This window comes from Thalassophryne amazonica, chromosome 12, assembly GCF_902500255.1.
Source record: "Thalassophryne amazonica chromosome 12, fThaAma1.1, whole genome shotgun sequence".
Classification (NCBI taxonomy): Eukaryota; Metazoa; Chordata; class Actinopteri; order Batrachoidiformes; family Batrachoididae; genus Thalassophryne; species Thalassophryne amazonica.
The window spans coordinates 61,061,535-61,077,062 of NC_047114.1; the positions used below are offsets into that span (position 1 = coordinate 61,061,535).

Genomic DNA, 15,528 nt, shown 5'->3' on the forward strand with positions numbered 1-15,528 from the left:
CAGAGGTTTAACACCGGATGCCCTTCCTGACATAAATCCACATTACTTGGAGAAATGTGGCAGGGGTGGGGTTTGACTGCAACCAAGCACACTAACCACTTGGCCACCACCCCCACTGTAAGTCGTTGTGTAGAATATTGGAAATTTGGTTGAACTCAAGTTAGTATTAGAAGCCAGAAAAAAGGCCATTTAGCCTCAAACAGCACGTCATAAACTGAATGATACTATGTCAGTAAATCTGTTTATATACACTTTATTGGTCATATGTATGTGATGATCATAATACAAACAAACTGTATAGTTCCCTGACATCCACAACTAAAAACTTAGTTTTTACAGGGTTTTTTTGTATTTTGCTATTTCACTCATATGCTGTATAATACAAAAAACAAAACATATTTATACAAATGCAAAATAAAAAAAAAATCTGACGAATGGTGAGGAAAAACAAAAGCAAATGTCACATACTACATAATCAGAATGAGGCAATATAAAATATGAATACATTCAAAATTTGTGCTGTTTGCACAGTAGAAAGAAAACCTTTAAGCTGTTGTTCAGTAATTTAACAGCTGACTGTTGACAGTACAGTTGTTAAAATTCATGCTTTGATACTGCCATTTCTTGTGATTGAGATAAGTCATGATGGCCTCTGTCCACGGGCTGTCTGGGTCTGAGCAGATCCGTTTGCCCATCAGCGTGATGAATCTGTGGAAAAACACACAATCAACAAATAGCAAAGAGACCATGATTACAGCATCAGCAGTAATCATGGTTTGGTCTGTTGTGCACAAAGATCCAACATGAAGCACATCACTCACACCACGTTGTATCGAGAACACGACGGTGGACCTAGTTTGTAGTAACACTTCAGTAAATCTCTCTGGACTTTACGGTGTCTAGTGTAGCGACAGCAACTCCCAAGTCCACCTGCTGACAAAGAAAGAAGAAACTTCTTATCAACATCAGCTTCTTAAAAACAGTCCGATTCATTTTAAGATGGGAAATAATTCACAAACTAAAACATAAATAATAATACTCAGCTCATTTTTACCTTTAGCCGAGACTGTTGACAACATGACCGTGATGAAGAGAAAAGTGATGAAGGTGACACTCGCCATTGTGAGTTGTGGATGAAGATGGTGAGTCTGAGCTGTGAATGTTCACTTAAGTCATTTATGCATCCTGCAAGCTGCAACACCCACAGATACACACCGAGAAAGGGGAGTAAACTTCCTCCCACAGAAAGTGAAGACTGCAGCCCTCAGCCCTCCACTCACACGCATCACCACTGGAACTTCCCCTGCAGGAACATCCTGCATGTGGTCATGTTACCGCAGCATTCTCAGTTCCATTTACTGTACTTTTATGTAGATGCCCTACCTCCACTAACCTGGGCAGACTGCGATAGACTAAATATATTCTGTTAATGATTTCATTAAATCTAAATCTGCATTTTTTTTAATATTAGATAGTTCAGCACAGTCTTGAAATGACTACACTTCTGACAGAGGACATGGTATCAAAATAGGTGACAACAACAGGTAATTGTCATCATGATTTGGTGCAAAAGCAGTATCCATGAAAGACCGGGTCTTTGGCAAGTAATTACTTTGCGAAACCTTTGCCAAGCACTACAATACAGAGTTCTACTACAAATGTCACTTCAAACGTGACTATGCAAAAGAGAAGCTTGATCCTCACCTTGTCCAGAAGTGGCGTTGACTCCTCAGGGCTTGGAGGCATCTGGACAGAACCATCACACAGTGGAAATGTGTAGTGTGATCAGATTAATCCATATTCCAGATATTTGGAAGAAATGGATGCATTGTGCTTCTGGCCAAGGACAAAGAGGGCTTTCCAGACTGAAATCAGCAAAAAGGTCCAAAAGCCAGGGTCTGACATGGTATGGGATTGTGTCGGTGCTCGGGATGCACTGATCCACATTTTTTTTCACTTCTGATCTGATCCTGATACCGTAATTTAGATATCTGCTGATACAATACTATTCCGATACCAGAGCTCTGTTTGTTTTAATATTGTTATTATTATCATTATTGTTGCATTTATATGAGGATATTTTGTATCTCCAGTTATACAGCTTCATGATGAAGTGGTATAGAGGAAAGAAAAGAAGACCTGAAACTTCAACTACAATTTGCTAGAAGGTACATCTAACATGTAAGTCTATATTTGATGTTTTGGTGAAATAATTAGGTACTTTTATTTATTTTTTGGTGGTTTCTTGTGGCATTATGGAAATACACTCCTTCCTCAAAATGGTACATGTACTCATATCCAACTTTTTTTTTTCCACAGCCAGATCACAGGAGATGAGCTCCCTTGTCAAGTTGAGCTCCCCATAGAGTATCACATTTACATGAACATAATTTTCAGATAACTGTTAGTAATCGGATAAATGTAATAATCTGATCACACATTTACATGCACTTCAGTAGTCAGAAAATGTTGGATTTCTTTTGAAGCGGAGAAAAGACCAGGCCCGGCGCCAGAAAAAAAAATATTAAGGGGGCGATGAGTTTATCACAGGGGGTGGGGGTCACGCCCCCCCCCCCCTCCCCACACAAAAAAAGTGCGCACCAGAGGGGACGTGCCTCTGAGCGTGCGTAATGCATTGGGGGCGCTCCTGGAAAGCTTGTGTATTTAGGCTACACCGTTGTAAGAGATTGACTAAGAGTAAAGAGTGATGACAGTATTTTTTAATTATTATTTGAACGTATAGACCCTCGGTCAAGTGATCTCCTGCATACCACAAAACCAAACCAACAACTGATCTAAGAAATGACATGAGACAGTAAATTAACCCCACATACAGCCCTCAATCACAAGCGCAAACACAGCGCAATTGAGCATGTGCGCCACTCCATGGCACAGAACCCAACTATGCATGCAATCACAAAGTTCTTCTGAAAAATTGGAGCGATCTGAATTCGGTTGGATGAATATGGGTGTGTGTGTGGAGACAATTCACCTCATTCACAACGTGACAGAACTTAACGATGCGCTGTTACGTGCAATAGCGCACAACAACATGGAACACTATTCTTGACCATGCATAATGGTTCCTGATAATCCTCCAGCAACACGTGCCATTAATCGTAACGTGTGGTAACAGGTTGCAGCAGTTCCTGAGGATACCTGACGCCTCTGCCCCGAATAATCACATTCGTGATCAGCGGCCAAGAATGTGTACTTCGTGGCATTCGTGACTTGTCGTCATTATGTGTAAACGCAGCATTAACACCCTCCCCAAGTGAGCCATGCTGCATGATCTGCCTTTTGCTTGGTGGACTTGACGAATCCCAGGAACTCCAGCTCTGATACTGCTTGAATAAATCGAGCATGCTTTAGTTCGTCCACCTTGCCATAATCGCTGGACTCAGGATCCTTGCCCTCTGCTGCACTGACAAGCGCAACCCTCAACCTATCAAATCGCTTGAACACAGACACATGCCATATCCGTTTGTTTTTAAATTAATTACTTTAGTTAATTAATTTGGTTTATTTGTTAAATATGTGATATTACTGAATAACTAATATTTTGCTATATTTTCCAGTATTTCTTTTTCTTTCTTTTTTATTTTAATTTTTTGATAACTCTCACATCCAAGGGGGCGGTTGATGACGTGAGGGGGCGTCGCCCCCAAACGCCCCCTCGTGGCGCCGGGTCTGGAAAAGACAAACTGTTGTGTGGGCCGCCAGAAGAGGAGGTACTGCTGGCCCACCACCAGAGGGCGCCCTGCCTGAAGTGCGGGCTTCAGGCACGAGAGGGCGCTGCCGCCTCAGGAACAAGCCGTGGTGACAGCTGTCACCCATCATCCGTGACAGCTGTCACTAATCACCCAATCCACATCTGGAATAAAAGCAGGAAGACACCTCCACCACACTGCCGAGATATCATCTTCTACCACAGGTAATATCCTCAGCCTTTTTTTGTGGTATATTGTAAATCAGTTTATTGTGAGTGTTTGCAGGAGTACCGGTCCTTTTTGTGGAGGCTGTGCAAGACGGCACTCTTTTTCCTCTGAGGGATCGCTGCAAGTATTGAGTGAGAGGTGGAGGTGGAATTCCCACCAGGATTGTTACTGGGTGTTCACACACCCACCCTTGATTGTCTTTGCTTTCTGCCAGCAGTACCAGATCCGACACGCCGTGAAGGTGGCCACCTGGGGACTTCGGGACTTGGCGGCTCCAGTATTCCTCGGGTTCGGTGGCAGTGGAAATCGTGTGGTTCCGGTTCGTTTCCAGACGGGCGTCTCCTATCGTCGAGCCTGCCCACACGACACCTTATTGATTGACTTTTGCACATTCTGTAATCTGCTGTGTTTGGTTGTGTCATTCACAACAGTAAAGTGTTATAATTTGACTCCTTCCATTGTCCGTTCATTTACGCCCCCTGTTGTGGGTCCGTGTCACTACACTTTCCCAACACAAACAGCAGGTCTTCATCAAAATCATAGAGATTATCGAGAAAAGACAGAGCTCTCTTTCGCTCTCTCTCTCTCTCTCTCTCTCTCTCTCTCTCTCTCTCTCTTTCCCCTCTCTCCAAGAAATTAGATCTTTAGATCATGTGCAAAGGTTAAAAAGCAAAATAAATCTGATCAATGGTATTCATGTTTATGTACTTGTAAATGGGCCATTGTTGAGTCAGTGCTGAAGTTTCATCCCTTGAATACCTGCCCTGAGTGCATGTACTGTTTTGAGGTAGGAGTGCATTTACACATCTCAAAAATTCCAAAAAAGCCAACAAAAAATAAAGTACTTAATTTACTCATGCTTGGAGTCTGAGCGTGGTTACATTGTCGCACCCTTGCTGTCTTCCTTTCGTCTTTCTGCCCCCAGCTAGTAAATCCTCGTGTACTTTAATGTGGTACTTTTTCAAATGTGTGATTAAGTTTGCTGTATTGTAGGTCATGAAAAAGCTTCCACCTCTTGGTACAATGGCTTTGCAAACATGCACATTGTTGTCTTGCTTTGCAATGTTCCCCACAGCAGGCGTGATGAAAAGTTGGCCAGCGACAGTGCTGCTTAATTCTCACCTGCCAGCTGACTGCAGGCTCCTGAACAGAGGCGTGTCTCATTACTTCACATCTCATTGGGGCACGCCTCCAGTCAGGAGGACCCTTCCGCAGTTTGCAGCCAGCCAGCGAGCAGAGCTGCCAGCAGGGAATCCCTTCTGGAGACGTTTCAGCAGAAAACACACACACACACACATACACACACACACACAGACGTGGCTCCTGGATCACAAAACTCCGTAGGTTGTATAAAAAATTTCCGATTCGGGACTTTGGTATTCAAACCTGATACCGATATTGGATCGGATCGGCCCAATCCCTAATCGATGCTGATGGAAAGAATAATTTACACTTCCGTGAAGACAGCATTAATGCAGGAAAGTACACTGAGGTTTTAGAGCAACACATGCTGCCTTTAAGATGACTTTTTTTCCAGGGACATCCATGCATTCTTCAACAAGACAATGCAAAACCACATCCTGCACACATTACCAAGTCATGGGTGTGGAAGACAAGGGTACAGATACTGGTCTAGCCTGTCTGCAGTCCTAACCTGTTCCCAATAGAGTGTGGAGATTTTTGAAATGCAGTAATAATGACCTCGTGTTGCACACCTTAAGATGTGGTTGCAGGAAAATTAGGACAAAATAATATGTGAAATGTTTCATGTTCTTGTATCCTCAATGACAAAATGTCTTTCCACTGTTGTGAGAAAGAATGGCAACATTACAAAGTGGTAAATGCTTTAGTATTTCAACTTTTTTGGAATGTGTTGTACATCTTAAAGGCAGAAATGAATGTAGTATAAAATGTGGACCAGTTGCCTCCTATTCGAGGTAATGCTGTTACTAAGAAGGCAAATGTGAATGAATGCTTGAAAAATTAGTTTTCCTGGTAGAACTTAAGTGACACTACACTGATCATAGACAAAAATGTTAACTCTTTCTGATGTTTTTTAGGCCTGGTGGCCTGCTGCTTCACCCTCAGTGGTACTGAGCACTTTTCCTGCATCATTTCCTTCAATTTCATTGTGGTTTTCTGGAGAAAATTTGTCTCCTCCTGCAGAGGGTGATGATTGATGCCCTCCTTCAGTTAAGCTGCTGTCTAACTGGTTGTGGTTTTGTGCCCAATATGATGCGTTGTTCTTCTCTTATTAGGAGGGAGCTGCTCTCCTGCCAGTGAAGCCAATGGCACATTTTTGTTCCTTTACCTGCCACAGTGCAGTAGCCAATATGGCCTTTTCTTTCAAAATGTTAAAAAGAAAAACAATATCATCCCCTCTGTTCAGGGATGATTTTTTTTTTTCATGTGTTTGTTTTTTACAATCCTTATTGGAGTTATTTAAAGGGCATATCTCATTCCAGTCATCACTATCTTTAAAAAAAAATGATATACCAGATTATAAATCATCTCTTCCAAGTCTTTAACTTGTGAGGGCTCTGATATAGCTGATAAAAGTCAAATAAGCCAGAGTGCATCAGAAAAATACAAGACAGATTCACAACCATTTTTTTCCAAAAATCATAACATAACATCTGGAACAGATTTTTAGCGGTGCGAAGGTCACTTGCTTGGATCCAATTGCAATTTCATGCTTGGATTTACACACAAATCCGTGTGTGAACAAAGTCATTATCTCCTTTCAAAACCTCCAAATTGTGCGAACACTTGACGATCAGTAAAGAACCCATCATCGTTAAACATCTGGGGGCTGGTCACAGCTCTCCCCTTAGGGCCCCTTCACACAAAGTGCAAAGTTTGGACTAAGTTTGGACAAAGTGCACACTTAGTGAGCATGACACAGGAATCGTGTGCAAACCGTGTAATGTCGTCCCTGTCTCCAATGTCTCGTACACCTATTGCTACAACTATTTGTGCACACAAGTGTCTAAAAGACAAAGTGTGTGCTTTGCGATCCCATCGCACCCTCTCGCAGCAGGTGCCAGCCAAATTCCAGGTGACACGCACGAACGTCTAACACCACTCGCATGGCACTTAGAAAATGTGCAGCCAGTCGCACTCTTGGCACGATAACAGACTGCAGACAGTCAAGTTCGTACTCGCAGAGAAATTTGTCTAAGTCCCACATGAGTGTGGCTTTGGTCTGTGTGCTGAGATGATAGCTCTGTAGCTCAGTGGTAAAGTCGCTGACTGGTAATTAGAGCTTTTGAAAGGTGCGAGTTTGCATCCAGTGGGTGGTGTGTTTTTCCTCTTTAAAAAAATAAAAATATTCCACATAAGCGTCGCAATGTAGTTCCACATGTACCGGCTGAGTTTTATTTATTTTTTTATTTATACCACATAAGCCGCACGATGTGGTTCCACATGTACTGGCTGGGTTTTTATTATTATTATTATTTTATTCCACTTAAGCAGCACAATGTGGTTCCACATGTACCGGCTGTTTTTTTTTATTATTATTATTATTTTATTCTATTTAAGCGGCACAATGTGGTTCCACATGTACCGGCTGTTTCTTTATTATTATTATTATTTTATTCTATTTAAGCGGCACGATGTGGTTCCACATGTACCGGCTGTTTTTTTTTTAATTATTATTATTTTATTCCACTTAAGCAGCACAATGTGGTTCCACATGTACCGGCTGGTGTTTAATTTTTTATTTATACCACATGGGTGGTGCCATGTGCTGCACCTGGCACTGTTCCTGCTTGAAAGACACCAATGCGTGCACAAACTCTCGCACTGGGTTCGTGCACGCCTACCCATCGGCGCCATGTTTCATGCGTTAATTTTGAACTGTTTCACGCTGTTTTGCCGTCCAAACTATGTGTGAAGAGGCCATAAAGATTGCAGCAGCAGCAGTCCCTTTCTCTCTGTCTTTGTGTCAAACTTATAAACACACAGATAAACGTCTTCTTTCTCCACAATTAATTTCTCATCATAGCTCCTGGCAGAGTGTGGGAAAGAGAGACATTTCATTTCTATGACAGTGGCAAAAGAAAAGCAATTGGGAGAGGTACCACACTTAATTATACTGCACACTCGAACTGAAGAAATACATCCAAGTGCTGCAGTTTCTGAAGTCCATTTATCATGCTGTGCCTGCTGCAGTTTCTCCACTCTTTCCGGGAAGCATGTAGGAAACACTCCCACTTCAACCTCAAAAATCTTATCCATGGAAACACCAGAAAGTGAATAAAAATCACGAGTGGTATCGTTGGATCTTATAAAACACACCTGATCACCATTTCAAATTCCAGTTTTGCCATTCGTTTCAATGAAAATGGCAAATGGGTGTGAGGGGGCGGTTCCAAAGATGATGTTACCAAAGTCAATATTTGTCACAGACTAACATTTCTGAGCAATTATCATGTGGCTGATGAAATTAAGCTATTTTTCCCCAAGACTTAATTTCTCAGGGCATATGGCACCAATAATAAAGCACAGTACATGAATATGTTCATAATTCTTTTTTTATTTAGATAAGTCAGCTCAATTGGCATTTAATTTACCAGAGATATGCACTTTAATATTGAGCATCTACTGATACAGTCCAAATTTGATACTTGAATTTATCAATCAATCAAATAAATTTTATTTATATAGCGCCAAATCACAACAAACAGTTGCCCCAAGGCGCTTTATATTGTAAGGCAAGGCCATACAATAATTACGTAAAAACCCCAACGGTCAAAACGACCCCCTGTGAGCAAGCACTTGGCAACAGTGGGAAGGAAAAACTCCCTTTTAACAGGAAGAAACCTCCAGCAGAACTAGGCTCAGGGAGGGGCAGTCTTCTGCTGGGACTGGTTGGGGCTGAGGGAGAGAACCAGGAAAAAGACATGCTGTGGAGGGGAGCAGAGATCAATCACTAATGATTAAATGCAGAGTGGTGCATACAGAGCAAAAAGAGAAAGAAACACTCAGTGCATCATGGGAACCCCCCAGCAGTCTAAGTCTATAGCAGCATAACTAAGGGATGGTTCAGGGTCACCTGATCCAGCCCTAACTATAAGCTTTAGCAAAAAGGAAAGTTTTAAGCCTAATCTTAAAAGTAGAGAGGGTGTCTGTCTCCCTGATCTGAATTGGGAGCTGGTTCCACAGGAGAGGAGCCTGAAAGCTGAAGGCTTTGCCTCCCATTCTACTCTTACAAACCCTAGGAACTACAAGTAAGTATTTATCTACGTAACAGATGTGCATGGTGCACACTGCATGCATATTCAAGTAAATCCAATTTATAGATATGTTTGACAGTCGAAAAGCTCTGCAAAGCATTAGATTAGATTAGATTAGATTAGATTACATTACATTACATTATATAGATGGCAGCATGGTGGCTTAGTGGTTAGCCCTGTTGCCTGTTGTCATGGGTTCGATTCCCACCTGTAGCCTTTCTGTGTGGAGTTTGCGTGGGTTCCCTCCACTCCAGGTGCTCCGGTTTCCTTCAAAGTCCAAACACACACAGGTTAGGTGGATTGGAAACTTTAAAATTGTCCGTAGGTGTGCGTGTCAGTGTGAATATGGTTGTTTGTCTATATGTGGCCCTGCAACAGACTGGCATCCTGTCCAGTGTTTACCCTGCCTTACACTCTATGACTGCTGGGATAGTCTCCAGTGATCCGTAATTGGAGTCAGCAGGGAAACTGAGGTTCCAGCAGCATTGTATAGCAACACACAGGGTAAGAAGCACACAGAGTATCAAAAATGAAAGAAAAACAGTGAGGAAATATAAATACCAGTTTTGCAAGTTCTTAAACTTATAAATCATGGAGAGGTCTGAAATTTTCATCTTAGGTGCATGTCCACTGTGAGAGACATAATCTAAAAAAAATTCTGGAAATCACAATGTATGATTTTTTTTTTAATATATATATAATTTCTTTGTATGTTACTGCTGCAAATAAGTATTTGAACACCTGTGAAAATCAATGTTAATATTTGGTACAGTAGCCTTTGTTTGCAATTACAGAAGTCAAACATTTCCTGTAGTTCTTGACCAAGTTTTCACACACTGCAGCAGGGATTTTGGTCCACTCCTCCATACAGATCTTCTCCAAATCTTTCAGGTTTTGAGTTTCAGCTCCCTCCAAAGATTTTCTATTGAGTTCAGGTCTGGAGACTGGCCAGGCCACTCTAGGACCTTGAAGTGTTTCTTATGGAGCCCCTCTTTAGTTGTCCTGGCTGTGAGTTTGGGGTCATTGTCAATCATGCTGGAAGACCCAGCCATGACCCATCTTCAATGCTCTTACTGAGGGAAGGAGGTTGTTTGCCAAAATCTCGCAATACATGACCGCATCCATCCTCCCCTCAATACAGTGCAGTTGTCCTGTCTCCTTTGCAGAAGAGCGCCCCCAGAGTATGATGTTTCCACCCCCATGCTTCATGGGGTGGAAACATAATCATTGCAATAAAATGCAAATTAATAATTTAAAAATCATACAATGTGATTTTCTGGATTTTATTTTTTTAGATTCTGTCTCTCACAGTTGAAGTGTACCTACGATAAAAATCACAGACTTCTCCATTCTTTGTTGGTGGGAAAACCTGCAAAACAAACAGGGGGTCAAATACTTATTTTCCCCACTGTAAACAATGTGATTTTTTAAAAATAGATTCCATTTTGTGCAGTCTTGCACTGGTTTTCACTTCAAAGAAAGGTGGGTATGTGATGAATATGGTATTTTGCTTTTGACCGCTAGATGTCAGTAATGTTGCATGGATGAGAATGTAGAAGTATACACTCCTGTCCAGGTAGTGGCGGTAAAATATTGCCAACTATAAACTATAAAGTTATATAGAGAGAGAAATATACTCTATGAAAGAATAAGAAGAGAAGTTATTAGAAGAAACTGGATAAATAAAGAAACATCTATGTGGAAATTAAAAAAAAATGGAATCCATCAAAAAGATAAGTGATTGCTTTGGCCTACCTACATACTCTCTGTTTCACTTCCTTTTCTTCCTTTGATCTGGTTTCTTTAAATCCAAATTATGCCAATAGAGATTTTCACAACACTCTGAGCATTATTTTTCCTGGTTAGAATTCTGTATTTAATATTCTTTACCCAGATCTAAAAACAGTTTTGTCAAATAGGTTGATTGAAATATATATATATATATATATAACCCCAATTCCAATGTAGTTAGGACGTTGTGTAAAATGTAAATAAAAACAGAATACAACGATTTGCAAATCCTCTTCAACCTATATTCAATTACTACACCACAAAGACAAGATATTTAATGTTCAAACTAATAAACTTTACTGTTAATGAGCAAATATTTGCACAATACAATAAAGTTTATTATTAATCAAGGTTTGCTCATAGTGTGGACGTTTGGCTTTAATTCATGGAGTTTAACAAAATTATCCCATTAACAATTTGCCCACTTTCAGAGGCCATATGTAAATGAATAAACAAAATATAGGTATTATTGTGAATACAAATCATCACTTTGACAACTTGATTCATTTCGACACGTCAGGGGATGGATACATGAACATTTACCAGTCACCAAATGTGTGTTGGATACATAAATTACATCAATCTTTGAGAAACACCAACAGTACAGTACTGTGTGGTAAATCTGTCTGGTGGAGGCAGTACTCAATAACTGTGAGTGACTGTGCAAGGAGGAGATTAGTGAGGGAAGCCACCAAGATACCCAAAGGAGTTACATCCTTCTGTTTCTGGCATTAGTAAAACTGTGCACAGTGCAACTTTTGACTGTTGCATCACCAGTCCCAGCTTCATGGCAGAGTGGTACAATGAGAGATTTTTATACAAGTAAACAATACATCTAGGCTGGTGTCTCTTATGTGGGTACTGGCAAACAGTAACCACATGGTCTCGGTTACACTCAACCTTGAAGCTCCCCAATATGAAAATTTGTCGAGGAAGGATGGTTGTGTTTAAGACCTATGTGGGCATGAGAACAGTTGAACTGTGAAGTGCCAAACTTTACAAGCATGATATTTAGGATGTGTTTGCACATTGAGGTCACAGGTCAAGGTTGATGATACAGACATCACTTTACTAAAGACGTTCCTGTCTACTTATTACTTTCCAATAGCAGGGAGAAAATAAATACTCAAGCATGCATTGTTTCCAAAGTATATAACTACTGAACTGCACAGAGTGTTTTAGCAACCTAGCTTTGTGGTTTGTTAGCTTCTTGGTCACTTATGGCTTGTTTGATTGAGTGGGGAGGAAAGGTGATGTGCATCTACATGTGTATGAAGGTGGATTGTCTTTGTTCTTACTTGTGATGCTGGTGTGGTAGGTGTTGCATTGTGGGTAGAGGTCCACTGAATTTCTAAGGTTATGAAGTCATAGTTTCCTCTCCCCACTCTGAAACCACAGTGACTTTCCTTCACTGTGACGGGTCGGTGGGTGAGATGCGGTAGGGGCTTGAGTGGGGAGGGGGTTTATAACACCAACGACAAATACTCGCATCTTCAGAAAGACAGAACTTCAACTACTGCAGCAGGAGCCTGTACTGATGATCGATATCAAAAAGCTTGTTTTCTGGGAGGAATTCTGATTGTACGACAAACGTACCATTTTAAAGATGAGATTTGGGCTGCCACTGGCCTCTCTGCTCTGCTTCACGTGGATGAGCTCAATGGACACAGGTGAGTACTGCAACAAAACTATTTTAGAATATGTGACCGCTGATGATTTTACTGATCAGTTCTTTCACTCGAGTAGCAGAGATCAGTGAAACCAGCTGGTGGTGTCTGCCCATTGCTGGCTCAGAGGCATCTGAGGTGATGTTTTACCACTTTTCTTCCTCCATTTCTTTTTTAGCCGGCATTCCTGCACAAAGCTGTTGCCTCCATTGGTCCAACAAAAGAGTCCCTCTAGACAAAATAAAGAATTACACCATTCAGACTGACTCAGTCTGTCCCATCACAGCAGTCATGTAAGTCGCCCAGCAATACTACACTAAAATAACTTTAACATACATGTGGATTATAACAAATATGTTATAAATTTAAGAAACAATGCGACTCATTACCATTAAACAACATTTTAATGTCAATTGCAGATTTCACACGAAGCGTGGAAATAAAATTTGCTCCAGCCCCGGCAGTACGTGGACACAAGAAGCCATGGAAAAGGTGGACAAGAAGAGGAAAGATTTGCAGATGAACATAGAAGAATCCAGCAGCAGCGGGGAACCTACAGAGTCCATTGCATTAAAGGGAACTGTGCAGAAGAAACGTCAACGGGGAAGGCAAAGAACTGGGAAGAAAAAGATCCAAAGCAAAAAGAAGAAGCAGAGGAAATCACGCTGAAGAATCACAAAACATATCCAGATGATTTCAGTTACAAAATATTCATATTTTCATATTTTCAAATGGACATTTCAGTGCTGCATTAGTGAGCAGACCTGGTTTTGTATGTAATGTTTGAATTATAAATTATTACAACACCAATTGCTGAAATTTGTCTCCACAATATATAAAAAAGTTGTCAACTTGGATGAAGGCAATGATGATTCAACTGTGAGGCAAATTTAAAGTTTAACAAGGGAACAAATGGTTCATCTATAAATTTCAATGGAATATTTTCATGTGTTTTGTTTTTTATGTTTGTATGTGTGTGTGTGTGTGTGTGTGTGTGTGTGTGTGTGTGTGTGTGTGTGTGTGTGTGTGTGTGTGTGTGTGAGGTATCAACCTGATGAACAAACCAATGGTAAAAAGTGGAATCAGAGAGCAAGAGAGATAGATAGATAGAGAGAGAGAAAGAGAGAGAGAGAGAGAGAGAGAGATCTACTCCATCATGCAGTTGTGACGTGATGCAAGTTGTACAGTGTACAGTTTGTCCAATCACAGCCACTGAAGACTGTAACTCCTTCATTGTTGTTCGGGTGTCTTGGAGGCTTTGCTCGTTACTCTCCTTGTTGCACGGTCACTCAGTTTTTGAGAACTGCCTACTCCAGACAGACTGACTGTACAGTACTACATGTTTGGTAATGATTGATGTAAGTGATGAAGACATATTCAGTGACTGGGAAATGTGCATGTATGCATCCCCTGATTTGTCCAAAGACAACTGGCTCTAAGGGTAACAATTTGTATTAAAAAATAATTCTTAAATGTAGTTTGTCCAATTACTTATGGGCTCCAAAATGAAGGGAGTCATGTAAAAAAAAAGATTCACCATTCTCCATTCACCATTCTTAAATGGTGAATGGAGTGTCGTTGTTAAACATTTTAAATAAAAGCTAAAAATCTACACTACAAGCACATCTTGATTTTTCATTTCAACTTCATTGACTGTATCATTTCTACTTCAGAAGCAAAGTTACAAAAATTGTGTCATTGTCCAGTTACTTCTGTACCTGATTGTACTGTGAATTAGTTTATAGTCAGAGAACTGACTGGATAACATGAGCTCCTAATGCACTGTAGGAATAGATGTTTGAGGCTTTTTCAGATATAATCGGGTATCATCTGCATACACTCTCCTCCAGCTCTCACACACTGATTTTTTTTTTTTCAAAACAATTCCAGCCAGAGGTTACAGACAAAGCAAATAAAAAATGGGAATAAAAGACAATGTGGTAAACTTTATATTGTGAAAAATTATCCAACATCCAAATGACTGTTGACAGATATGATCAAACTTTTTTAAATATTTGTGTAGTAAAACAATTTTCTATGACCTTTAACCACAACATAAAATAGGTCAAATTCAGCAGTCTAAAAGTATACATTTTTAGAAATATTGCAATAATGTTTGCAGACAGATATCCGGTGGTGCTCATTTGTCATGTTCTCCCATGAGCCTTTTTGTCCAACACAAGAAAATTCATGGCAACGTTTGAAGTCAATATAACTTTGAAAAATAATATGTCAGCAAAGTGTCACAGTGTCTGTAGCCATTAGAGATAAGTGGTAAAAATTAAGATTGTGGTTGTTCAAACTGTAATAAAAAAAAAATGGTTTCACATTACATAAAAGAAACAAACAGTTAAAACACTGCACTATACTGGAAATTTTAAATCGAAACTGGGGGGAGTTGCACGGCCACCACATCCTGAGCACTCTATTCACTGTGTGTGCATCTGCTCCCGAGCACTGTAGCCCTTTGCTTCACTAACAGACATCAAATTTAGATATAATGATGTGAGGCCAACTTCATTGTTAAGACCACAATTTAAAAGGAGAGATAAAAAATAGTCTGATACAACAGAAGTGTGCTCACGAAATGAAAGTGAAAACAGGTGGATCTTCAGTCTGGACTTGAATGACTCCAGAGAATCAGATGGTTTTATCTCAGCAGGCAGACTGTTCCACAGAACAGGTGCAAGATAAGAGAAAGGTCTGTGGCCTGCTGACTTCTTTTTAACCTTAGGGACACATAGTATTCCTGGCTCCTGAGAATGCAGAATATGGACAGGTACGTAATGTTTAATTAATTGATTAATTGATCAAATTATGTACACTCAACAAAAATATAAACGCAACACTTTTGGTTTTGCTCCCATTTTGTATGAGGTGAACTCAAAGATC

The 15,528-nt window shown here is 40.4% G+C and overlaps 2 protein-coding genes across 3 annotated transcripts; one reads left to right on the forward strand and one right to left on the reverse strand.

Moving 5' to 3' along the window:
* Window positions 1-237: 237 nt before the first annotated feature.
* LOC117522627 (eotaxin-like) lies at window positions 238-1,275 on the reverse strand. 2 transcript variants are annotated; one of them, XM_034184078.1, is made up of 3 exons: window positions 1,055-1,275; window positions 822-930; window positions 238-708 (listed from the first exon to the last, which is right to left on the reverse strand). In XM_034184078.1, the coding sequence occupies exons 1-3, from the start codon at window positions 1,119-1,121 to the stop codon at window positions 558-560; spliced, it is 327 nt and encodes a 108-aa protein (XP_034039969.1). In that variant the 5' UTR covers window positions 1,122-1,275; the 3' UTR covers window positions 238-557. The 2 variants fall into 2 exon arrangements, with proteins under 2 accessions (XP_034039969.1, XP_034039968.1); XM_034184077.1 differs by having other exon boundaries at window positions 822-933.
* Window positions 1,276-12,472: 11,197 nt separating this feature from the next.
* On the forward strand, window positions 12,473-13,579 carry LOC117521803 (eotaxin-like). The gene is made up of 3 exons (XM_034183153.1): window positions 12,473-12,639; window positions 12,815-12,929; window positions 13,056-13,579. Exons 1-3 carry the CDS (start codon window positions 12,576-12,578, stop codon window positions 13,303-13,305), a joined length of 429 nt encoding a protein of 142 aa, XP_034039044.1. The 5' UTR covers window positions 12,473-12,575; the 3' UTR covers window positions 13,306-13,579.
* The last annotated feature ends 1,949 nt before the right edge of the window (window positions 13,580-15,528 follow it).

Coding starts and splice junctions, on each gene's coding strand:
- LOC117522627 (XM_034184077.1), bottom strand. CDS start 1,121: ATGGCGAGTGTCACCTTCATCACTTTTCTCTTCATCACGGTCATGTTG. Junction 934..1,054: donor GTCAACAGTCTCGGCTAAAG/GTAAAAATGAGC, acceptor TTTCTTTGTCAG/CAGGTGGACTTGGGAGTTGC. Junction 709..821: donor TGTTCTCGATACAACGTGGT/GTGAGTGATGTG, acceptor GTTTTTCCACAG/ATTCATCACGCTGATGGGCA.
- LOC117521803 (XM_034183153.1), top strand. CDS start 12,576: ATGAGATTTGGGCTGCCACTGGCCTCTCTGCTCTGCTTCACGTGGATG. Junction 12,640..12,814: donor GATGAGCTCAATGGACACAG/GTGAGTACTGCA, acceptor TTTCTTTTTTAG/CCGGCATTCCTGCACAAAGC. Junction 12,930..13,055: donor TGTCCCATCACAGCAGTCAT/GTAAGTCGCCCA, acceptor TGTCAATTGCAG/ATTTCACACGAAGCGTGGAA.